The sequence below is a fragment of the Homalodisca vitripennis genome, chromosome 3 (genome assembly GCF_021130785.1).
Source record: "Homalodisca vitripennis isolate AUS2020 chromosome 3, UT_GWSS_2.1, whole genome shotgun sequence".
In the NCBI taxonomy this organism is placed as follows: Eukaryota; Metazoa; Arthropoda; class Insecta; order Hemiptera; family Cicadellidae; genus Homalodisca; species Homalodisca vitripennis.
In genome coordinates, this window is record NC_060209.1 from 193,515,200 (window position 1) to 193,541,529 (window position 26,330).

Sequence of the window (26,330 nt, forward strand, 5' to 3'; positions counted from 1 at the left end):
TTAAATGTGTTTGGTACGATTATTTTATATGAAAGTATGATAATTTCTCGATGTTGGTATGATAATTAGTTTTTAAAATCTGGCTATACTGAGTTTGAGCAGACGCAGAGTTATAGGAAACTGTCAAAACGGAGTTTTCAGAGGATTTAAAAAAATCGTAGCTCCTTTGATTTTCGTTGCTGACAAATTTTTTCTTCAATATTATTTTCATGAAAAATTTTAGTTTTCAGGAAAAAAAATTAACATACCTTTCCATGGTCACGTTTATGTAAATTGACACCGTCGTTTAAATAAAATTTAGTTATTCTATAAAGTTTGAAACAAGTAGATTTCTTTTACATATAAAGTTATAGCTTCCCTATAGTACAATTTTAAAGGCATAAAAATTAATTCACTTTGACATTATGGTAAATATTAAGATCAGCGACTACCGCTCCGATCGCCGTAAGGTTTTTCGTACTAACACAGGTTAACGTAATTTCACCTAAAAAAATAATCCCGATTATCGCTAACATATAAAAACCAGTTTTACGGCAGTACAATGTTTGCAATACAAAACACATAAATAACAAGATTTTCGACTATCAAACTAAAAACAATGGACGACCATGGACGTTTTGATGAATTGACAGTAGCCACGTGACAAACAGGAAGGTTTCCGATTGGCCGGACGGGTCACGTGACCTATAGGACGGCTTCGATTGACTGCCAGACGTACACAAACAAACCCACATGGACAAGGAATAATTAGTGAAGTTATTGACATGGCTTGCGATGGTTCTTGTCACACGCTAAAAAGACCTTAGCTTGCCTATTCAAAATCCATTCAAAATTCAGATCACGCGATGCTTGCCCGCTGCGCAGCGCTTTGCGCTGCTTGCTCTTTTAGAAAAAAAATTAACTCGAGCTTGCAAAGTCCAAGCCCAGATCACGCATGACTGCTTACACACACAACACTCAGACAGAACTAACGCAGATTTCATTACAGGCAAAAGATAAGCGGCGCGCGTTTATTACTGATAAGATAAGACGAGTTTATACTAGAATTAGTAGCCTACATGGACTACTACCCTACGAACTAATAACACCAAAAAAACGAATAAATGCATTGTCAGTCAGGTTTTTCAAATTTTATTAGGGGGCGGGAGTAAACGGCTACGGCGATAATCGGGACTACTTTTTTCGGTGAAATTACGTGCCCTACAAACTAATAACACCAAAAAAACGAATAAATGCAGGTTTTTTTAATTTTATTTTTTCCAAAAATTTTTTTTGGAGGGGGGAGTAAACGGCTACGGCGATAATCGGGACTATTTTTTTCGGTGAAATTACGTTAACCTGTGTTAGAATGCAAAAAATTACGGCGATCGGAGCAGTAGTCGCTGAGCTTAAGATTTACCGACATTATTATTCAAAGTAAAATCGTGTTTGAAAAAAATTTAAAGTGCATTAATTTGTTTGGTTAATGACTAAATAGTAACAAGAACAGTAATGACATTCTTCTTTTTTTGTTTCACAAGGAGTCAGACACATTTATCCTTGAAATTAGTTAAATGTAAGTAAATGTTATTTTGTTGTTTGTAACATTTTATGACTATTGATGGCATATGATAGTATATACTAGATGTTTTGGTATTTATTTACAATACCGTGACCATGAAAAATGGACTTTTTTTCATGGGTTGGGCATTTATAGCCAAGTATTATTATCACAGGTGCATATAAACTGGGGGGAAAGTATATCATTGTATTATATTTATGCCTTTCGGGCATTATTGCATTAAGAATGGAAAATAACCGACAAAATTTTGTCGAACAACACTTGGAGGGTTAAGGATCAGGGGCATCACGTGATCTGGGATTCGACTTTTGCAAGCTCGAGTTAATTTTTTTTCTAAAAGAGCAAGCAGTGCGCAGCACTGCGCAGCGGGCAGGCATCGTTGACAGGTTTAACGTCATCATTTCAATAAAATTGCCAGAGGTACTGTCAAAAACAGTTTTCAGAGGATTTAAAAAAATCGTAACTCCTTTGATTTTCGTTGCCGACGAATTTTTTCTTCACTATTGTTTTCAGGAAAAGTTGTAGTTTTCAGGAAAAAAAAATGAACATACCTTTCCATGGTCACGTTATTGTAAATTGATACTGATGTTTTTATTTATCATTAATACATTAATTCTTAAGATTAATAACCAGCAGAACTGTACTTTTATTTCAAATATCTATTACATTATTTGGTCCGACATCTTGTTTTCAGTATTATTAGGTGGTCATGAATATCAATGATTCGATTGTGTTGGTGGCCACTTATTATACAGTAGCCAAAGTAAACATTACCGGAACAAACAACTCTGAGTCAACTACTTCAAAAGTAATATGAGTTTTTCAGGCCTCTCAGGTCAATATTTTTATGTGCTTGCAAAAGGCACATTAAGTTACTTATGAAAAGTCAAGAAACTACCATTGACATATAGTCTCATGGTACCATTAACAAATTGAAAAGTGGCTTGGCCATTGAAAATAAATTAAATGAAATAATAGTAGGTAAATACTTCGAAGTTTTGAACACTAAATTTGAGTCCAACGCAAGAGCAATAGTAACATTATTAACGTTTTGAAATAAAATTGTCTCTACATAACCTAAAAAAATACTCACCAACAGTCTACACTCACGGAAATTCTTTCACGGATTATTTTAATTAATTATCACACAACGTATCGTGGAAATCAATAATTTAGCGTTATAACACCTTAAGTATTACGTCATAGGCAAACTAATATCAACAATAAACAACAAAATCAAATTTGTTTTAAACACAATATAGATTCTCAAATTCTACTCTTGCGCTAGCCGCTAGCTAGGCCAGAGCAAGAGCGTTGTTTGGCTTGTTTTTTTTCCTTATGAGGATAGTCGATATTTGATGTTGTAGACTTGAGGAGACCAGATCAGCCACTTCATGGCAGTTCGGTAATAATGAATTTCTCTTTTTTTGTGTTTTAGCAAAAAAAAAAAACAAAAACAAATATATATATATATAAAACGTAGAAAATAATTCTACGTTTTAAATTCAAAGTGCTAAGAAAAATATTGCAAGCCATATGGTTCGTCCCAAAAGTGGTAATTCACAGAGACACTGAAATTGCATATGTAGAAGAGGTTTATCTCAAAGTTTATTTGCCCTTTATAACTAAGCTGAAGAACTTCAACATCATCTTGCTTTGAATTTGCTGAAAAAAATGGCGAGCACCTCAACCATATATATATATATATATATATATATATATATATATATATATATATATATATATATATATATATATATATACAGGATAGCAGGACTTTCTATAGATGGGTGCAGGATGAGCCAGTACACTTGACGATGCAATAGTTCATATGGCTCAGAGGCAAAGAGGGCGTGATAAGCAATTCTTGTGACTCTACTGGGCTCTTTTCAAGGTGCTGCTCAAATTCTTGCAGAGAATGTCAATGGTGACTCCCAAATGGTTGATGTGGTCCATAATTTGGGGTTACCAACAATTCCTTTTTTCTTGTTCCTAAACATAAGCTGCAGTGTTTTTCGTCATTGAAAACCAGATAAACCAGGTGTTCTTTATTGTTGCATTACTCGACTGCCACAATAACTGCAATGAAGGAGTTGATCTCTTGTTCCTTCATGGAGTTCGTGGACAGTTGTCAGACGATACGATGCGAGTATCGTCAACGCACATGATGCATTCTCAAAAACGTCTGATTCCAGAGGGGACGTCGTGTGTGAACAGTATGAAACTTACTGGACCAAAGACTGAACCTTTCGGTACACACCTGGAAACAGTGAAAGTAGATGATCGAACTCTGCAGGGTTCTCCTTCGTTGGAGTTAGCGATTCCTTCAATCGCTAGAAGACCTGTCCTCTAGGTACTGGCAAACCATCGATGTGTCCTACCACAGATGCCCAAAGAATTCAACTTTGCAAGAATAAATTCATGGCCCAAGCAATACACCGCTTTGCTTAGGTACATGACGGCTCCAGTGACATTTTCCCCTCTTCATAATTATCGATGATTGTCTTCACCAGTTCTGTCAAAGTCAACTTCTCCTTTAAACATCCACGTTGGCTCTTGGTAAGGATGTACGTCGTTCGTCTCCAGCTGTCCAGCAGCGCTAATAGATTTGGTAAACCCACACATAATCGAATATTTAATGCATTTAAAAATATAATTTTAAAAGCACAAACATTTACTGAACCATTCTCCCCCCCTCCGTATTTGTAAAATCATTAGACCCATATTTTAATGATGTAAACTTTTAAAATAAGTATTCTTTGATAAAATATAATATATAATTCATAGAATACAAAAAATGTATTTGAGTTTGGTGTGGTTGGTAACGTTAATATTTGTCAGACTTTTTGTATTTTAATGTAAATGTAAATGATTATTTTATTAGTTCATAAATAAATAACAGAATTCTAAAAGGGTACTATTCCTATAAGTTAATTCTTACTTGCTTGATGTAGACATTGTTTCGCCTGCCTTCATCTGTTTTGAAAAAAATAACCTAAAGAAAAAAAACATTTTGTTTGGTCATTCAATTTGGTTGTGGACTGTTTGTTAACAAACATAACCTTCAATTTAAATTCCTAGATACGACATAGACATGATGCTATTTTCACTGACATTACGTTTAATCTTGAAGCGCTTTTTGTGTTCTATCTTGCATTAAAATGGACATTCAATTAAGATGATAATAGGAGTCTTTAAACTTGTCTCACTCCGCTAATCTATCTTGTAAAGATACTCCGATTTTAATGTATTTTAAATACCAGGAGTAATTAATAGTAGATTTTCAAAATTATTTATCTGTGGTGAGTCAAAGGACTGTTTTTTTAATAAAAAAACTGCTAAATTGACAATGTAATTAGATATTTTTATGATTTTAGTGAGACTATACTAATATGATTTCAATTTATAGAATCAGATCTATGCATCATTTATATAAACCTTTCTTTTATGATAGTCATAAGTGTTTACTATTTGGAAGATATAGTAGGATATTAAATTTCAATAATGAATTGAATAGTTCTATGTTAATATACACAGATAAGAGAATTGAGGGAAGATCTAGTTTAACTGATAAGCAATATAAGTATTGCAAATATAGGCCTAGAACTTCTTCATCACAGTTGAACATCAATTGTATTTGTTCCTCACAGTGTCGCTGTACAAGTACCAATATTAAAAGTTCTTTTGTAAGTATTTTACTTAGTGATAGAAAGAAATTTTTAGAAAAGTTTTCTGCAGTGAGACTAGTTGATAGTTCTTCGGATTCAATCAAGCCATATTTAAAACTTATGCGTATTGATCGACCCATAGGTAAGTTCATCATGCATATATTCTTTTATTTAGTGAGTATTTGAACATGAATAATATCTCATTCTTAAATAATTGTACTGTAATTTATTTGCCTATTAGTATTATTTCGTACAAATTGACATTCTTATGTAATATTTATTAGGCCGATATTAGCACTATGAACCCCAGGAAACAATTATAGTCATTGAGAAAATACTCAGAATATCCATGTGGTGACATTACAATGTCGCCAATGATTGTGTGAAAATTCTTGAGCTGTGGCGGGTGGGATATTGTTACTGTGATATGTTCCTAATCTAACCTAACCTTTAAAAGATACTATAAATTATTTCTACCCACACATTTATTTGGGGCGGCCTACACTCGTTATTCAAGTTTTTTAAGGAATTGTTCGATGTTTTTATCCGAAGGAATAATTTGATCTTACAATTTATTTAACTTAGCATATGTTTTCATCTTGTTACTTATAGCAGTTTTAACGTAAACAATAAACAGCAAGAAGTAACTGATATTTTGAGACTGATAATGGCAATGAATAGGAGGAAAGTATGTGAGATGTTTCTCACAGGTGACGAGATTAGTTTAAGTGGCTTTAACATGTACGTTTGGCTCCTGGTAACCCATGGGGAGAACTCTTTCCTCCATTTCACAAAAGCTGTTACTCATTGCTATCAAGCTGCGTAGCTGTAAGATAAAAGGCCGGTGCGGCAAATCACAAATTTGATGTTACCAACGTATTCTGCTCACCCTCCTGAACAAAAAATATATATAGTACTAGGGGGTGCAAATGACAAATAACATGATTTTAGGGGGTATATTCATAGGTGGTTAAGTTTCTAATGTTTTAATGTTCAGTTTGTGTCCTGTGTCTGGATAATCTGTTTACTTGAATATTATCTGCGGCCGGGACTGATAGCAGTCTGATAACGTATCTGTTATCTGAGTTCTCCGGGGCAGAGTCAGTGCTTCACAAGATATCGTGTTCAGTAGGTGAATCAACCATCCACTAGTTCGACCAACCCTAGTGAATTGTGTGTGTTGGAGTGTTTAGTAGAGCATGTAAAGAGTTTACGTTTTAACCGAAACGAAATTATTTCCTTTTTAATTGAACATGGAATTTTTAATAATGAGTGTATTTGTTCGTCGTGCAGTCGCATGTTGTTTTTAAACCGGGAGACTTTGTTGTTTCGTTGCGATAAGAAAATTAGAAAAATTAGTAAGAAAAGAAGTTTTAAATGTTGCAATTTTTAAAAATCCACTTTTTTGTTACTGCTGCTCTGCTATATCCGCCAACACACTAATGGTAAGTGTTCTCTGTTAATATCCATCTATATATTTATATTTGAGTTTTTCATGATTTATTAAGTTTTTTTAACTTTACATGCCTTTGCATTACATTTCAATTTATATTTCTGATCAGCCCTTCTAGAATTTTATATTTTACTGATAGGTACTATCTCGAGGGATGTTTTTCTTTAATTGACATCAGCGCGGGGCAGCACCGAGGGTGCTGCCGAAGCCCGCACTGATGGCCGGAGGCACTCGTCTCATTTCGATAACAAGTAATTAATTTGTTGCTCGAAATTAAGAAAAAACATTGTTCATTTTGATCAAAATTCTGCTCATTTCAGTATTATTTTTCATTTACGTTTGCAAAGATGGCGGCGCAACCGATGACGTCATCACGAGGTTGAATCATGGTCATTGGTCACAAAAGGTCACGTGACGCTAGACGTGGATGTAGAACATGGAGATATTACTGAATAGTTATTTAATTTTTTATGTTCTAGAACTTCGTTATTTCTCATTTCCACCCCATCAAACCTTATACATTTTTTGTTCTATAGGACGATTCCAATAAGTTAATAACGCAAAACTCGTATTTTTCCGCTCCGGCCGTTAATATGATAATTACCTCAAGCTGGGAAAGTTATAAATATTGTGAGGTTTCTTTGATCTGTAAGTCTAGGCCTTAGTTGGTTTTGTTGTTTTGTAATGTTAGTGTTAAATTTGTTTTTAAAATTGTAATAAACGAGATTCGTCTTGTTGCGGTATTTTATTATATCTTATTGTGTATGATTTTTTTCATATCAAAGTTTGATAATATATCGAACAATTCGACAATACATACATATTACTAACTTATATATCTGTTGCCATATGGCAAGCTGGTAAATGTATATAACATCTGCTTTTTGTTATCACAATGGATTATATAGATAAGGTATGCCTGCCAAGTAGCAGTCTCAATATAAACTATGATTGTTGGTGACGTGAAGTATCAACTGTAACTTGGAGGGCTAAGCCTCATATTAATGTAATTGAAATTATCATTGGAGTATTGGAAGATATGATTGAAACTGTTTAGGAACATGGCTGTTATTCTGGCCCTGTGGTTGGAGTATTGGGATGGCTGCAGTGCCCAGCTGCCTACCTCCTTTGGATCTGCTCACTCTCTTCGCAGTGGGAGCGTTCATCATGCGAGGAGCAGGCTGCACCATCAATGACATGTGGGATAAAGACATCGATGGAAAGGTAGGAGTTGTCTCATCCTTGCTATGTGATTCAGTAGCAATTATGGTAAAACATATCCTTTTTAATTTTTATCTACATTTTCTTTCTACTCTCAAGTCAGGGATACAATAACAGATTACTAATGTGTTGAGTGGAAGATACAAATTGTACGTAATATACAAATTGTAAAGTCTTGGTGTTTTGGAAGCTTTTGACATTATGATTGAGATCAATATAAAAAGAGAAACACTATTCTTTTGATAGCAATTTCTCATCCCCTTTGACTTTTCCTTGGATTAACTGTCATACAAAAATTTAATTTTTGAATGCCTCTTGTTAATTCAATAAATTTTAAATAAAAAACTGAAAAAGCAACATAACAATTATTCATATAATTAAACAATAGGTCTTAATCTTTTTAATTTATTCCGTTAAAAGTGTAAAATAAAGATATAGCCTTAATTTCAGGATTGATTTGAATATTTGTCATACAGAGATAAATAAATTTTAAAGGGAAGTTCATCATTAAAATATTTATATCATAACGGTTAGAACAAATGTCACCTGCTGGTGAGTTGAGCCCTATCGCAATGGGATGCTCTGGTGTTCCTCAATGGCCAGCTTTACTCTGCAATATTTTTGAGTGCTGTAGTACAGTATAGGATTTAATGTTATCAGGTGGCTCGGACCAAAGATCGTCCGCTGGTGAGTGGAGCCCTATCGCAGTGGGATGCTCTAGTGTTCCTCAGTGGACAGCTTGGTTTAGGCTTACTGGTGCTGCTGCAGCTTAACTGGTCTAGCATCTTGCTAGGTGCAAGCTCTCTTGGTAAGTTTCATGTGACCTAAACTTCATAGAATGTTAAAAGACCATTGGCATAAATAATTGAAATACATTATAAGTAACTCCTGTTAAAATTACTTCCACCAGTAAATTTCTTAAAAGTTTTAAATTCCCCCAAATTGTTTTTTCCTGTACTATTGTCAAAGAAACAGTTTTATGCTTGTAAAAAACTTTCATATGTTATAGCAAATTTTTAACAAATTATTTTTTGCTTTACAAGCCAGTGTTCATCTTAAAGCCTTTCTACAGGTTTGGCCTTTAAATGCATGAATACGTCAATAGCTTTACGTTGTAGAAGAAACAAATGCAGAACTTTTCCTTTGCATAGCGAATGTAAATCACAAAGATTGGGCATGTCTGGATATTCACTCTTGATTTCTGAAAGAAAAAACTTAAGCTGACTGTGTTTCCGATCCTGAGACCTAGTATAATTCACCGTCTTGTCAAAACCTGCATTACTCTTTAACACCTCATTCTTATACCACACATGGCTTATTGGTGAATAATACGGTAGCATTCCATGAGATTCTCTCCTCCATTCTAACCAACATTTTAAATTGTGTTCCAAACATAATTTACTAAGCTGGAGTGGTTACTCAAAACTTTTGAAAATTCCTGATTTTTAGTATATTTTTGAATCTCAATATAAATATTTATAATACTGTATTTTAACTTTACGATGACGGTTTTTCATCACCAACTGTATTTTCCTGGATTGTCACTTGAGGTGCAGAGGCCTAATTTTGTCACTAGTGTTATATGTGAGAAATGCTACAGTGATGATTCATTGACATCACCAATTTTAAGCTCCTTTGTTTTATATCTCTGTATCTTTCAATGTGTCAATGTAATATCTTGTATACCTAATAATCTTCCTTTCTATGATGTTTTGAAAGTACATGCATCTAATTCAGTAAAAATAAGGAGAATAAGCAACTTCTAACACAGCATTGTCATGAGGCAGACTCCAATTTGGTGCTGTGGGTTAGATATCTGCGATACATAAACTTTTGGTATGAGACTACCATTTTGCCAGTACTCAGGATCGGTATGGTACATCAAAAGAAACTTTTATCTGAATTCCACTTTTAACTTTGTCGCACACAAATCTAAAGAATAACACCCTTTTCCAAAGGAATGATCCCTCATCTGCAACAACCTCTCCATATCTGCTACTCCAAATCCTAAACATAAATAAAAATACAAGAAAATATGGAAAATATGATGATAGCTTTGTCTTCACATCTTAAAAAGTTGTCTATTAATCAAACAAAACAGCTCAGCAATTTGGATCATTTACCTGTGGAGAGTAAACCTATCTTCATTAAAAATTTAAATTATAATCTGATTAACCCCGTTACAAATGAATCATTGACTTCGACCCCAGGAGACAGACAAACCTGCCGACAAAAACTGGGCGAAAGCACGATGACTAATGCCTATCCAACATCAACCCCAGGAGTCAGACAAACCTGCCGTCAAAAACTGAACAGAAGCACAATGTCTAGTTGGAAGACTTATGCCCATCCAAAATCAACCCCAGGAGCCAGACAAACCTGCCGTCAGAAACTGAGCGAGTTGAAAAAACCTTCTACTGACAATAAGAGAAACAACGTTTTCAGTGTTTCCTTACAGGTAGCAAGATTTACAGCTAATAAGGACAGGCAAGGGGGTGTGAATCCAAAAATAAAAGTGCTGGCAAAGAAACCGCCAATAACTGCAAAAGTTCGCAGTCACAATGAAGCTCCAGAAGAATTCTTTGTAAAGCACATAGAATAAAAAAAGAAATCAATGAGAGCTACGAGGGCTGTTTTTTTTTTCAACTTCCGATGTGGTATAAAAATAAAACTAGGGAGAGTAATTAAATAAATTTACTATCAAAAGTTAGGTACATTATTAGTTACTTTTCAACATAATCGCCATTTAAATTGAGGCATTTTTCATACCTGGGTACAAGCTTCTTAATACCTTCTTCATAGAAGTTTGCCGCCAGTGATTTGAGATGGTTTTTTCACGGCGTCTCGCAGCGCGTCGTCTGTTCGGAAGCTCTGCCCTCCTAGCATCTTCTTCAGTTCCGGGAAAAGGTGATAGTCACTCGGCGCTAAGTCAGGACTATACGCTGGATGGTCAAAAACATCCCATTTAAAAACCGTCAAGAAGACGCTTTGTCAAAGCAGCACTGTGAGGACGGGCGTTGTCATGAATGAGCACTACTCCCGATGTGAGCATTCCTCTCCTTTTGTTCTGGATAGCTCTCCGCAAACGTTGTAACGTACCGCAGTATCCTTCCGCATTGATTGTGGTACCTGGCTCTAAAAACTCAACAAGCAATACACCTTTTTGATCCCAAAACACGGTGGCCATAATCTTTTTGTTGTTGAAAGTTTTTTTTTTTGAATTTTTTGGGTTTGTTTGGAGAGTTTGAATGCATCCATTGTTGGGACTGCTGTTTCGTTTCTGGGGTGTCGTACAGAACCCATGTCCCATCTCCTGTCACGATTTTGATCAAAAAATCTTCGCCAACAGCTTCATAACGGTTCAGAAAAGATGTTGCTGACGCCATTCACCGAGCTTTGTGGTCATCAGACAACATCTTCGTCACCCATCGCGCACAAAGTTTTTTGTAGCCTAACTTGTCAGTTACGATAGAGTATAGGGCTGACCTTGAAATCTCAGGAAACTGATTGGATAGCTCCGTAATCGTAGGCTAAACCTTCGATTGCTTCTTACACTTTGGTCAACTCGATCAACGAGGTCTTCGTTTGCGACCGACTTTCGTCCTTGCCCCCCTTCATCATGAATGTCAACTCGTCCATCTTTAAATTTCCTACACCAATCACGCACTGCACTGTCACTCATAAAGCTTTCACCGTATACTCGTTCCATTCTACGGTGAATTTCTGCTGCAGATAACCTTTCAGCTTGCAAGAAACGAATGACACTTCTCAACTCACACTTGGCGGGAGATTCTATCAAGGTAGCCATGTTTATGTGTCGCTAGATAAATTGGAAATGGCGTCGGCCGTCCGAAAATGAGTGAGGTTGTAGTGGGAGAGGTGCGCAGTCGACTGCCGCGCATTGCTGGCCGATACCGCTCGCCCAACCATCTAGCGGCACGATCGGAAGTTGAAAAAAAAAACAGCCCTCGTATAAAAGTAGTGCTATTGAATTAGAATTGCTGCCAGAGCACTCTGAACCTAACCTTTCAGATGAATCTTGCACACAGATGGCAACCTCCTCAACAGGTCCTTTTTTAGAGGACAGCCACCTGAAAAAGGCCAAAGAATAACAATTAACACTCAAGGGCCGGGTTTGGCTAGAGAAATCATATTGTTGATTTTCCATCAAAATGTCGACCGGATCAGTAACAAGGTGGAGAGATTAAACCATTTATTATCCTCTCTCAAGCCAGATTTGGTAGTTGTTACAGAACATGGACAACATGCAAATAACATCATAAATACGCAATTAAATGGTTATACTCTGGTCTCCGCATTTGGAAGAGTGCATAACATTAAAGGAGGGGTAGCAATTTACAAAAGTAACAAAATAGAGAATGAAACTACAAGTTTGGAAATGGAACATCTCAGTATACCCCTAGTCTGTGAAGTAACAGTTGCCTCTATCAAACTTTCTGGAAAAGAACAACTTTATATGATAGGTGTATATCGGCCTCCTAATAATCTGATTGACATCACAGCAGAAGCTATCGAGGTCCTTCATAAAGTTCTGGATAACATTCCGACACTCACAGCAGAATTATTTTGATTGGGGATATAAATATTGACATTTTAAGACCTACTAGGGAAACTATTATGTTTGATGAATTTCTTTTGTCCCATAACATGACACGACTCCAACTTTCAGCGACCAGAGTATTTCAAGGTCATCAGTCCCCCATAGATGCTATCTGTACAAATGCTGAAATTGATGAATCTCAGGTGAAAATTCTCCATACTGGTATAAGTGACCATTTCGGACAACTTTGTTATCTGCCTGTCTGGTGAATAAAAAAAAACTACTACCTCCTCTCATCAACATGTGAGTCCAGAGAAATTGACAAATCTCAAACGATATTTGGCTGAGGAATCTTGGACTAATGTACTTCAACAAGATAGTGTGGAAGAGGCCTACAGACAATATTTGGAGACAATAACATACTTTTTAGATCTCACTTGTCCAATCAAGAAATTCAGAGTTGTGGCAAAACCAAAAGCTCGACCGTGCTGTGACGAAGAAGCTCTCCGCTTAAAGAAAGATTTTCTTAAAGCAAATGAAAGATATTGTCTTTCTGGCAGCCAAGAGGATAAACAAACTTCTACGCAGCTAAAGAAGGCTTACGACTTAAAACTAAGGACCTTAAGAAGAGAGGCTAGTGCTGCTCATATTAATAATGCTGCTAACAAGAATAAGGCTGTTTGGGAGATCATAAACAGTGAGAGAAATCATCAGCACAAGGACACAATTTCTGGATTTGACTTCATAGTTAAAAACGGAGACAAAATTGACGACTATAGATATAGCCAACCATTTTAACAACTCTCAACTATTGCTGATGAAACTCTCAAACAGAACCTGTGCATCAACCCAACAATGCAATTTGTTCAGAACCCACGTGTTGAAATGCCACTGACCTCTATGGAACCCACATCAATTGAAGAAATAAGTAAAGCAATAGACTCACTAAAAACAAAATCCTCTTTTGGCTTTAAATGAAATATCCTCAAAAATTATAAAATTTTGTAAAAATGAAGTAGCGGTACCGCTTTTTCATATCACACTGCATGGTCTCTTCTGCATGGTACTTTCCCCTCAAGCATGAAAATTTCCAAAGTTATCCCTCTTCACAAAAAATCCAGTAAACACCACATAGAAAATTTTAGGCCAATATCTTTCATTCCAACTGAATCCAAAATTATTGGGAAAATAAAATTGTACTCTATAGACTTTTCAAGCATCTTCAACTAAACAACCTTTTGACAGAGAAACAGCATGGTTTTATTAAGGGACAATCCACCATGACTGCAATAGTAGATCTGTTTGAGCACATTGTTGACAATATCGAGGCTGGAAATAATGTAGTGGGAGTGCAACTTGACTTGAGTAAGGCATTTGATTGTCTAAGCCATGACTTGATTATAAGAAAACTTTTTCATCTAGGAATCCAAGGAACAGCACTTGCATGGTTCTCAGCATACCTTGAAGGAAGACACCAGGTTGTAGAAGTGACTCAGACCATAAAAAGAGTTACTACAATTTCAAGATCTGAGGTCCGTGGACCGTGGTGTACCGCAAGGACCTGTGTTGGGTAGGGTGGCTCGAAAAAAACCTTTTTTTGGAGTAATCAAATTCTAATAGCGCAAAAAACTTGCGCATAGACGTCATTATTAAGGAAAAAATATAAAATAAAATCATTTTTCAAAATTTGAAATCGCGCAGGAGGGCTTAAAGTTACGAAAAAAAAAAAATAAAAATTTTGGCAATTTTCGAAATCGCAAAAAAAATCTAATTTTTAATTTTTTTTGTTTTAATAGTTAAAAAGGGTCTTTAGAATAGCCTCAATGAATATAAATTAAAATTTAGACTAATTCCCGTTAAACTGAAATCGCGCAAAATGCCTGTGCGCGGAAAATCGCGGGGGTTTTTCGTAAAAAAATTGAATCTTCCATGATTATGATAATTTTTGTGATTTTCAATATTTAACTTGTGTTTACATAACATATTATATTTAGGTTTGTAATTAAGACTCTTGCAAGTGATAATCAAATAAATTTATTAGCCAATCACATCATATTATACATTATGCATGTTATTGTGATAGGCAAAAGGTTATTTAGATGGAAACTCCTTTGAATTGTGACTTGAAACCAAATGTGGGCATCAGCTGTCTTGATTTTTAAGGTAGCTCTAATATATCCATCTCGATTTTCTTGCCCGCACACTTTTTCTGCTGATTCTGTAACCAGTCTTACACACCTCTCAACTGCCTGGGTATGGCATGGGAACTTGAGGTAGTTAAACTCCGGTAAGGCCTTTTCTTTCAATAAAGAAGCAATATGTTCAGTTTGACACCTTAGACAGAAGTGGCGGTGGTGTTAACTTACAGGTAGAGACCAATCAATTAGTTTCGGTATAGTTGTTTGCACTAAAATTGATTGAAGGTATGATGAAGTCTCTAACGAAATCCTTCGGCTAATGGCTCATTTCTGGATTTTAGGATCCTCCTGTATCCGAGTTCTCTAATGTTTGGGTTCTTATCCATTATCATAGCCAACATGATATTTTCAGGGTGACAGAAGAATGCGTTCCTTTGAATCACTGGATCAATGATATTCTTGATACTTTCTGGCAGATATCTGGTTGATTTGACTACCTTCAAAATATGCTTCGGTCCATCTTTCACAGTCCAATTTTTCTTTATATCAAACCACACAGGCGCTTATGTCTTCACTATGTAATTTGCAAGAGTCTGTAACTCAATTGTTGGACTAGTTTGGGAGACATACAATCTTAAAACCCGGTTAGCACAGGTAAGCCAACGAGAGTGACTGATGGGACCAGGATCCTTAGCAGCCAAAGTCTGGATTACAGATTCCTGTGTTGACTGCTCTTTACAATGTCTAAGAGGTACTGCTGATCTTTACTCAGATTGGATTTAGTAATATCAATTACTTCTGATTGTATCGGCTCAAAATCTACAACAGGAAGTTTCTCACAGCCAGGGAGTTGATCATACATAAATTTCAACTCAATGTCTGGAATTCTTCTAGTTTTATCACATTTACAGGCTACACTCAAAGGACAGTTGCCCTTACAGATGACAGTACCACATGTGTAATTCAAAGTTATTTTGCATTTACACGCAGCAATATCAAAAAGTTTGCTTTTTGCATTCTGTATGAAAGCCTCATTTTTTTTCTTGTAAAAATCTTTTTCACAGTCTCGGTTATAAGATTTTTTAAATGCAATATAAGAGTTGTAATATGATTGGATCAATTGGAACCACACGAGTGTGTGTGTGACTGTTGGAATTGTGGCCTTGTTGTAAATTCCAAACTACTTTGAGTAGCTACACAATCGGCAATTGCTAAAAATCCTAATTCTTTTTATTATTAGGGCTAAATAACAAAGAACGTTTATACTTCTCATCCAAGCAACAGAGCAGGATGTCCTCGTATGTTGGCAGCGACAATCCACTTAGTTCTTTGGGCACACCGATGATAGGGCACGCAATAGTCTGTCTTGTGACACGGGGAGCGTTTGGACATGCCATTTCAAAATTACAACATATAAAAACACTTTATCACAATGTTCATCACATCACTGTTTGATTGCACTAACAACGTAAGCACTTAGCAGTAACGCGGATGATTTGCAAAGCTGAACCGTCTGCGTGTCCCGTAGCCTGGGCGAGTCTATCCGTCCAAGCGGAAGGGGAGTATGTATGTTTTGAGGAGAGCTAACTAGTACCTTACTTTCGGCCTTTTGCGCGAATACAGTTTAGGATTATCTGTTCGGAAAGTATGTTTTTCCGTGTTGGGAGAACAATTTTCAGTCTATTAAAATATTAACTTACTAATTTTTAGATTGAGGCATATATTTAAAAATCGTTTTTAAAAAATCATGAAAAAGATCGTTTTTTTACAATATGCCTCAACTTCAGGCCTTTTGCACGGTTTCAGTTTAAAAGGAATGAGTCTAAATTTTATTTATATTTATTAAGGCCACTCTTTAAACCCTTTTTTTTTAACTATTAGACCCCAAAAAAATTAAAATTTGAATTTTTTGCGTGTTTTCGAAAATTGCCAAAATTTTTATTTTTTTCGTAACTTTAAGCCCTCTGCGCGATTTCACATTTTGAAAATGATTTTATTTTATATTTTTTCCTTAATAATGACGTCTATGCTTAAGTTTTTTTGCGCTATTAGAATTTGATTACTCCAAAAAAGGTTTTTTTTTCGAGCCACCTTAGTGTTGGGGCCTGTACTTTTTATATTATTTACTAAAGATTTTCCTAAGGTTTTACATTCATACAGTAATTTAGTCATGTAAGCTGCCGATTCTATGCTATTAACTGCCAATAGCTCAGTGGAAAATCTAGAAATAAATTCATACATTGCTGTTAACATTGCTATGGACTACTGTACAAACAGTGACCGGGTTTTCAATGAATCAAAGACGAAACAAATTTCATTTGGGAAGAAGATGAATGACATTTCAGATCTAACAAATCTTCAATCTGTCAGCTCAACTAATTACCTTGGAATCATTGTTGATGACAAACTCTCTTGGCTAAATCATATTGATAACTTATGCCTTAAGCTTAGCTCAGCTATCTATGCCATAAAAAGGACGAAATCTATAAGCACGACAAAAGCCACAATAACAGCCTATCATGCTCTCTATTTGAAAGCCATATGAGATATGGCTTAGCGGTTTGGGGTGGTTCAGCTGAAAGAAATCTCCAACGAATCCTCATTCTTCAAAAAAAGGCTCTAAGAATCATGGCCAGCTTGGGATTTAGAGAGAGCTGTAGAGGGGTATTCAAAAAGTGGAGGTTATCAACAGTAGTCAGCCTTTATATTGTAGAGTGTATTGTGGTAGCTACAACTCATAATGTCCAACAGCACCAAGACATTCACTCTTACAATACTAGGCATGCCAATAACTTTACTTTGCCAATCTATTCTCAATTCTCAATTCTCAATTCTCAATTCTTTATTCAGTTTGTAACATACATACAAGAATAGTGTCATATATGTAGAATAGTACATAAATTATGTATTTAAACCTAAACTACAATTTAGTTAGCCTATTTTAAATCAAATAAATAAAAAATGACATTTCTGAGTTAAGATTATACTAAGTCCCTATTATTTTACCAAAAAGCATCTCAAATATAAATATTTTATTGGGATTTAGGAAAAAAAACTCTTCCAATGAGTAGCAGGGGCGTTGCAGCAAATATTTCTTTAAAAAAACACCGGAAGCCCTTTTCATAGATTTTGCTCTTTATATTTGTCGGCAGGTGATTTAAAAATTTAATGCCCATTATAAGTGGCTTTCTTTTTGTAGAAACTAAGTTTGTGTTGGGGTAAATCTTAGGTTGTTTCGGTGTCTAAGTGTGATAAGAATGAATATTACTACGCGTATCTAGTTTGTCAAGATTACTTCCTACACACATAATGCACTCTAAAATGTATTGATCATATATTGTTGGGATTTCTAAAGTGGAAAATTTTTCTTTTACCGAGATTCTCTCTTCTAAATTTAGAATTGTTCTTAGTGCTTTTTTTTTGAAGTATCAAAATTGTGTCTAGATTTTTTTTTAGATGTTCCACCATAAATGGCCAACCCGTAAGCTAAATGAGAATGCACGTGTGCATAGTAGATTGACTTTAATGTCTCAGTGCTACACAGTAAAGACATGCGCCTCAAGATGTAGAGCCCTGATGAAATTTTGCTCGCTAAATATTTTATGTGACCATCCCAGCTAAGATTATATTGTCCACATTAAGTCCTAAGAATTTGATACTATTAATTTTTTCAATTTTAGTTTGTTTTAACTGAAATTGGTATTTCTAAAAATATCTTTAACTTTGTACAGTGGAAAATATCATTTGATTAGTCTTGCAGCCATTTAAAAATAGACTATTTCTTTGAAAATAAGTTTGAAATGGTTTTTAATTGTTCTTTACAGGCTATTTCCAGATTTTCATAAGTTTTAGCAGTCACAATTAAGTTAGAATCATCAGCATATAAGATCAAATTACTTTTTGTACCATTAATGTTGTTTTAAGATTGAGGGCATTCCTTGGATGTAGCATAAAAACAGCAATGGTCCCAAAATAGAACCCTGAGGTACTCCATGCTTGATTTTTTAGTGTGCTAGATTTATGTTTTACTACTAGAGTATTTTGTTTTGACGTAATCTCAACATCTGGGATCTGTCCGAGAGGTATGATCTAAACCAGTTTAGAGAAAAGGTTTGATAAACCCATGACTTTAAGTTTGTCAAGAAGGACTTGGTGAGAAATACTGTCAAATGCTTTTGACAGGTCCATGAAAACCCCTATGGACTTGTCCCCCCTTGTCTATAGAATCTATTATAGTTTTCCGTAAATTCTAGCAGAGCTGAAGTAATGGATTTACCTTTACGAATCCATGCTGCTGCCTATCAAATAAATCATTGTTTTTTAGATGATCTACTAATCGACTGTACATAACTCGCTCATAAATTTTTGACAAAGAAGGTAAAAAACCGATACCGGACGATAATTATTCATTTTAAATTTTTCTCCCTTCTTAAAAATTGGTATTACTCTAGACACTTTTAAAACTTCAGGGAAATTTCCAGTTATAAGCGACGAGTTAATTAAATGAACTAAAGGCTTCAACAAGGACTTACCCAACATACTTAATTAGTTTCAGCGGAACTTCGTCATGGGCCCGACGATGATTTATTTTTTTAATGATGAAATAATTCTATCTAATTCCTTTTCATCTACCGGATTACACCGAAAAGGGGTTTTGTATAAGATTTTGATCTAGAACATTTGCACCTGAATGACTTGCGGACTGTGGTTCCTTAGCTGTATTTTGGATTAAATCTCCTATTACATCTATGAAATAGTTATTGAAACAATTTGAGATGCTTAAAGGGTCTGATATTATTACATCATTATCATTTTTTATACAATTTATAGAACCCTTTAGGACATTAGAACTTTTTCCAATCTCTTTATTTATAATTTGCCATGTTTTCTTACTGATATTATCTGAGTTTCTAATTTGTCTGTCATAAAAGGTTTTTTTTGCATTAAACTAGCTTAGTTTTGTAATCTTTGGTTTTCAATTTACAATATTTCATGAAATCTTCACTACCACTACGTTTAGCTTGTTTTGTAAGCTCAACCAATATCCTTCTGTTCCATAATCAATTTGTCACTAATCCAGCTGCATTTACTTTTACCAAGATATTTTTTTACTTTTTTTTTAGGAAAAATTAAGTTTAAAGTTGTATTGAAAAATACTGTTAAATACCTCAAACTTTTTATCTACATCAGCTAAATACATTGTCAACCAATTTTTCATTGGACAAGACAATTCTTAAAAAACACTCATATTATTTTTCGAAAAGTCCCCTAAACTCTACATATTCAAATTTTTTTTCAAGACCATTCACAACTGGTAGATTGAGTTCAAAAATTTGTCCATCATGATCTGACAGTGCAGTTACAATACCAGTCACCTGTGTTAGAGACTTATCAAAATTTGTAACAATATTATCTATAGCAGTAGATGAAATTTGAAGTAAACTCTTGTTGGAAATCTACTAAGTAATAAAAATTATGCCTTTTAAGAATATTCTTAAATTTTTGAATTTCAGATGAAGTGTTTAGAACATTGAGATTAAAATCTCCGGCTATTACACTGTTTTTTTACATCCTTAAGACCAGCTAAGGTTTCAAATAATTTGTCTAACCTATTTAAAAATTCGAGAGTTTTGTAACTGTGGCTTCCTGTAAATTCCCACTAGAACAAAAGATATTTTATTTATTTTATATTTAGCCACACAACATTCAAAAAGTTTATCTTCTGTCAACTCTTCAATCTTTTCAAGTCTAAGAGCCTTTGAATTTAAACTCCTCTCCGACAGGATGGACCACCCCGGCCTCCAGTGGTGGTGGTACGACTGTACTCAGATGTAATAGAAAAGCTTTCCAGATAAAATGTTTGTAATTCATTCGGTTTCATATTGTGCTCGGTCAATAACAATAATATTCGGTTTAATTAGATCTAAAATGATATCTAATGATTCTTTTCGCGATTCGAGGTGCTGAATGTTTTGGTGAAAAATTGAAAGAATATTTGTAGATTTATGCTCAGATTTACTTTTTAATGAAACATTTTGAAAAGTCTAAATTGACTTCTTTGAGCTATCAGTGGGGAGTTTAAATCCAGAGTTTGGTGTGGTGTAAAGTTACAATAACTGCCAGAAGGGCTGTTGGGTGATGAGGCTGCAATGAGGTTAGTGGTCAGCGTCAGAGCTGTGGATGGTGTTAATGATTCAAGGAGACTCAGGGCTTACAGTATTACAGGTTGAGTCAGAAGGGTGAACCTGAGGTTGGGTTGAGATTTCCTGTGTTAGGGGTGTAGAAGGTTTATGGATCGGATTCATGGGTGAGGATACATTGTAAACATTAACCAGCACTTCTCAGCGTCTTCAGAAATTCCGGGTGAGATAGACCGTTTCTCAGAACTCTGCTTGAAGATTGGTTGTAGGAGACTACGTAGATGGTGGCTTGAGTACTTCTCTGAAACTCTGTTAGTCTCTGAATAAAATGGTCTGGTTGAATGAAGTCTCTTACGCACCCCATTGGCGAACAAATCAGAGTTTTAAGTCTCTGTTTTTTGAAATCCTCAGCCAGCTGCGAAAAAGCACTGTCCGTAATCTTGAACTGTAGGTTTTCCATAATAGTTGGATTTTGGTCACAAGACTGTAAACTACAGCTCCATTTTCAATCTTCTGACAGGTCAAATTCTTGTCCACATATTCCGAGTCAATAGGCTTGCCGAACTTACGCCTGAAAAGCACTGCAACTCCCCCCCCGACATGTGCCTGTGGTGACTGAAGTCCGCAGAAATAAGTGTTGTGCAAACGCCGCTGTTCGGTCCATCTTCCACTGGTCAAAGGTGTCAAACATGTCAGCTTCAACAATATTAATCGTGCTTGAAATGTCAGTGTTAATAGGAACATTGTTTAGAGGTTCTTTTCTAATTTTTGTTTGTTTTCTTCTCTCTCGGTCTAGGAGATTTGCAATCAAAATGAACAATGCGCGTTTTTCCTCGGTTATTGAAGTGTAGACCATGGTTAGTATAGAGGTGACGTGGTAAGAGATGTAGTGGGAGAAGGTCTACAAATTCACTATCTTCTGTGATCTCTCAAGTTCAGAATTTATTCTTGCAATTTTTATGTCGAGTTCTGGCATATCATGTCTCATTGAAGGGACGCCAGAATAAGGTTAGTATGTTTTGTGTTCCTCACCAAACCATGAAACGGGCATCTGTGATTTTCATCACCTCTGTTGATTGAACACTGTTTGTTCCGCCTATAACAAGGAGCCCGGTCATTCTTCCCCAGATCCCTGCTAAGGTCTCTTACTTCCTCGATTACCTGGTCTAAATTGGCTCCTGGTCGTATAAAGGCAGAGACATTGAATTCAGTGTGTTTCTCAATCCTAAGGCTAAGATTTTTGCCATGGCTATCCCCCAAAATTATCAATTTAGGCTTAGACTCAGTATTAGATGGGTTATGGTGAAGATCTGATTACTGTTTTCCATGAGTTTTTCTTGTGATTTAATTTGCGTAGGAGGAAAACAGTGAGAACATTTTTGATTGTACATATTTTTAGCATTAAGTTCCGCTTCCAAATTCTTATATTCATTTTGAAGCAATTCAATGGCAAGAGTAAGGTTTTTATTTTCTGTTTTTGTACTTGTTAAGTTCCTGTTTTAGTATCAGAGTTTGAAAATCTTCTGTATTTGGTTTTTCAATCTTAAGATTACCATTTTTAGATTCGTTCAACTCTGTATTAAGGCTTTTTTCATCCATCAATGATTTCTCCAATGAAATGCATTTTTCAGTGAGTGAGCTTAGCTGGTAATTTAAATCTAGGTGTTCAGGTGTATTAACACCAACATCTTTTGTGCATGTTAGTAATACATTTTCATTATATTTTTTGGATAATCAGAGTCATTTTGATTTGGGGAAATGGGTGTTAAAGGTTGTTGAGCATTTGCCAATAGAAGGGTTATTGTTTTTTTATTACTCGGTGTTTTTAATTTTACAGTAGTTCTAATTCTTGATGGGCTTGGTGTTGAGGATTTTACCCTTTCCCATTCCTTAGCAATCTGGTTTAGAGCGGTTTCATACAGTTCCTTGTTTTTCTTTACTGCTGCCAAAGGAAATCTTTGTTTGTTTTGGTAATAATGACAAATATCATTTTTAATTAAACTACCAATTTCCTCTGTTGCAAAAAATTTAACTTCATATTTTGTAACATGTTTGTATGTTTTGCTATCTATATCAGTGATTTTTCCAGGCCAGTGTCGGTGCCCTTTTACTTTAGCAAAAATTCTACAAGTAAAATCTACAAGTTAACTCTCTCTGAAACAAAACCAACCTATGCTGGAGCAAAATTCTTCAATAATCTCCCTGATGAGCTGAAGAAAATGGAAGGAAGGAAGTTGAAGAAAAGCCTGTACTCCTGGTTCCAAGAGAGACCCTTTTACTCAGTAAAAGAATTCTTGAATTGGAGAGCCGACTCGCAGAGAATGTGAAGACCTAATGACAACAAACTTGGGAAAAATGTTAAGATAATATGTATTTGACGCCATTTCCTTCTTAATGAATGTGAAAATAAAGAATTGTCTTGTCTTGTCTTGGAATTTGCATTTTTAGATGCAGCATTTAGTCACTATCTATACCAATGTGGAAATTAATACTGTAAGAAAGAAACACTAGGTTAGGCTATTACGTTTGTTTGGCTGAGCTATTCATGACGAAGGCTATTCATGATGTTAGAAAAATTTAATTTCTGTTTGCACGATATCTCGAAATCTATAGACATGAAATTGTGCTTGAAGATTCATTTCTATAAGAGGAACACTGAGTTCGATGATGGTGCATGTCACTCCATAGAATTTGGCTGAGCATTAATGATTATTTTTATATTGGTGTTATGGGTAACCTTGATGGCAACGAGAAAATAGCAGAATAAATAAATTTGTAAACAAACTCAGTATACTCATAAGGCATTTTAACTTGTAACATATTAACACATGTAGCCTAACTATCCTAACATGTATCACTTCATTTTATTTTTACTTGTGAATGAAATGAGCTAGATTTAAAATTTTGCAGTGAAGCCTGTTACGAAACATGGTGTGGCATAATTTTACCCTGTAATTTAATAAAGTATATAAGAAATACTATCTGAAAAATAATTAAATGAATGAGCCATGGTTTGGAGACCACTGGTCTAAGCATTGATGTGTAAAAAAATGAATTTCTGATTTTATTTAACACAATTTTTGATAAAATTTATAGTGAAACTTTTGAAATTACTGTTGTTTTGGAAATGAGATATTATTATAATTTTGTGATTCAACGTTTGCAACTCTCAAATTATTGATCATTCTAACGCCTTTGGCAGGCCTCGTGGTCTTGTACCCTCTAATGAAAAGGATCACATACTGGCCCCAGTTGATCCTGGGGATGACTTTCAATTGGGGGGCTCTGTTGGGATGGTCCGCTGTCCACGGTTCCTGTGACTGGACCGTCTGTCTTCCTCTCTACACCGCGGGCATCTGCTGGACCATCATCTACGATACAATATACGCTCATCAGGTAACCTTGCACTCTTGTTGGCTATTCCTTATAAAACAGTTGCAACGCCTACTGTAGTAGAGTATACTTGGATTTCTACAATCAAGTAACTTTGATGAGGAAACTTTAGCAATCGTAACTTTAATAGATGAGAAATAGTACGTGTTACAGCTACACTGGAGTAGACAATCACTATATTATGGAATTTGTTCTTTGAATAATGAAGTTACGTCCTCCACCACATAACTTATCGCAAGAGATAATTCTTCAGAACTGTAACTATGGTACTGTTATACATACATACAATTAAGTAGAGCAAGTTCTGCATCATCTAATTTAGGAAGTAAATTAGCCTCAACCAAGACAATCAGATCCTATTCACAGATAATTTTGTGGAGTTTACAAATATTTATTTTGCTTCTAAGACCATTTGAGTTTTGATTAGTGTTAGTTTATGGTAGGGGTCATGAAAGAAAGCATTTGGCACAAGTCGACTGTCACGGCACACTGCAGCAGACACAGACTTTTGTCACAGTGTTGTAAACCTCATACTAACGTAGTTAATTAGTTAGCTCAGTCCTCGTTCGCTGCTCTGATGTCACACGCCAAATTAGGCTCCTTCTTCAACTGCACTTTCTGGTGGTCACTCCTGTAGTTATACTGTATAAGTAACATCAAGATTCACTGATGGAACTGACTCAAACAACTTGAGTAAACACAACAGTAGCACAGATTGTGTGTATTTTTGCAGGACAAGGTGGATGACCTGAGGCTAGGGATCAAGTCCACAGCCATCAAGTTTGGAGAGGACACCAAGACTATACTGTCTGTGTTTGGTGGTCTGATGGTAGGAGGTCTTGTACTCAGTGGGATACAGTGTGGCCAGACTTGGCCCTACTACTCGGCGGTATCTGTCGTTGCTGCTCATCTTGCCAACCAGGTACAGTACAACAAATTGCTGGTCTTCGTATTCAATTCTGTAATATAAGTACAATATTGTTTTTTTTTTTTAATTAAAAAAAAAATGTTTCATAGAGGCTTTAACCATATATGTGGACTGACTATAATAAAGTTCTCTTATATTTTATAATAAGAAAATTATTATCGTAATCGATAAATTAACACACATTTTGGTAATTCGAGTAAACTTTTTTACTTCAAACAAAATACAATACATTATATTTTTGACATAATATAAGATTTCAAATGAAAGCAACTCAAATTTAATTATTTAATCATACTCAAAAGGCTGCAATAGGGATTTTAAAAGACAACAGTGTTTTGTAGCTTTCATGCAACAAAGGTGGACAACTTTTATTTAAACCATAAAGATATTGTATAGAGCGTCTCTGTAGAGAATTATTGGTTTCATTAGTTAATCATAATGGAAGTATATTTAATAAGAAATGTTGACACAAAAAAGATTGTCTTCTTATTGTCAATAGCCACATTGGGCCACAATGGTTTCCAAAGTAACCATTTGAACAGGAAATTATAACCCCTAAGTTGTGAACAGGATAAGAGTGAATATAGCATTCTCTTATTCCATCCCTTATCACACATTGTTCCTTTGTTTTTTATTTTGGTACTTGTTTAAGGAAACAAAATAATTGGCTTGCGTGATGTTGCAGTTGTTGACATTGAATATTAACAACCCAACCGATTGTGGGCAGAAGTTCCTTTCCAACCAGAGGGTTGGTCTCATTTTGTTCCTTGGAATCGTCCTCGGGAACTTGCTCAAGGAGATGCCCGCCTCGGATGAAGCTCCTGTCTTAGATAAGTAATGTGATCAAATGCTGTTACCGTCACCTAGTCACTGTATTACCTGACTGTTTTAATAATAAAGTTGTTTGTTTAACTTTTACACTTCTTTTAAGTAAACCCGTTTCCACATTCCACAAATTCAACACTTAAATAAAATAAATAATTACCCATCTATCTAAAGTAAAGTCAGGGTAGTGATGGGAGAATCGAATAGTATTTGAATACAGCCCGGGTAATCACATATTCAAATACCTCAAAATGAATATGAATACTTTGAAATGAATACAATTTCTCTGGAAGAATTTAATTCACATCTGCAGTATTTGTTAATTTTGGACTAACATTAGTCAAATTAAATATTCAAGAGCTGTATTCGTATTCACATACATAAATTCATTGGGTGGCTTTTCTGAACAGAGTAATTGAATAATTAAGTAAGAGGAGATTCA

General features: G+C 35.2%; 2 protein-coding genes across 3 annotated transcripts in view; one reads left to right on the forward strand and one right to left on the reverse strand.

Annotated features, from left to right (window-relative positions):
- The window catches only part of LOC124357948 (splicing factor 3A subunit 2-like), a 33,016-nt gene extending 30,165 nt beyond the window's left edge, over positions 1-2,851 (reverse strand). Inside the window, exon 1 of the mRNA XM_046810097.1 lies at positions 2,655-2,851. The gene's annotated coding sequence lies outside the window, so the exon portion shown is untranslated. The remainder of the gene's footprint in view (positions 1-2,654) is intronic.
- A 1,753-nt stretch (positions 2,852-4,604) lies between these two features.
- LOC124357949 (4-hydroxybenzoate polyprenyltransferase, mitochondrial) lies at positions 4,605-25,981 on the forward strand. Of its 2 annotated transcripts, XM_046810099.1 has the most exons (7): positions 4,608-4,863; positions 5,212-5,371; positions 7,740-7,906; positions 8,564-8,711; positions 23,945-24,138; positions 24,869-25,057; positions 25,749-25,981. In XM_046810099.1, exons 2-7 carry the CDS (start codon positions 5,350-5,352, stop codon positions 25,899-25,901), a joined length of 873 nt encoding a protein of 290 aa, XP_046666055.1. In that variant the 5' UTR covers positions 4,608-4,863; positions 5,212-5,349; the 3' UTR covers positions 25,902-25,981. The 2 variants fall into 2 exon arrangements, with proteins under 2 accessions (XP_046666054.1, XP_046666055.1); XM_046810098.1 differs by having other exon boundaries at positions 4,605-5,371.
- The last annotated feature ends 349 nt before the right edge of the window (positions 25,982-26,330 follow it).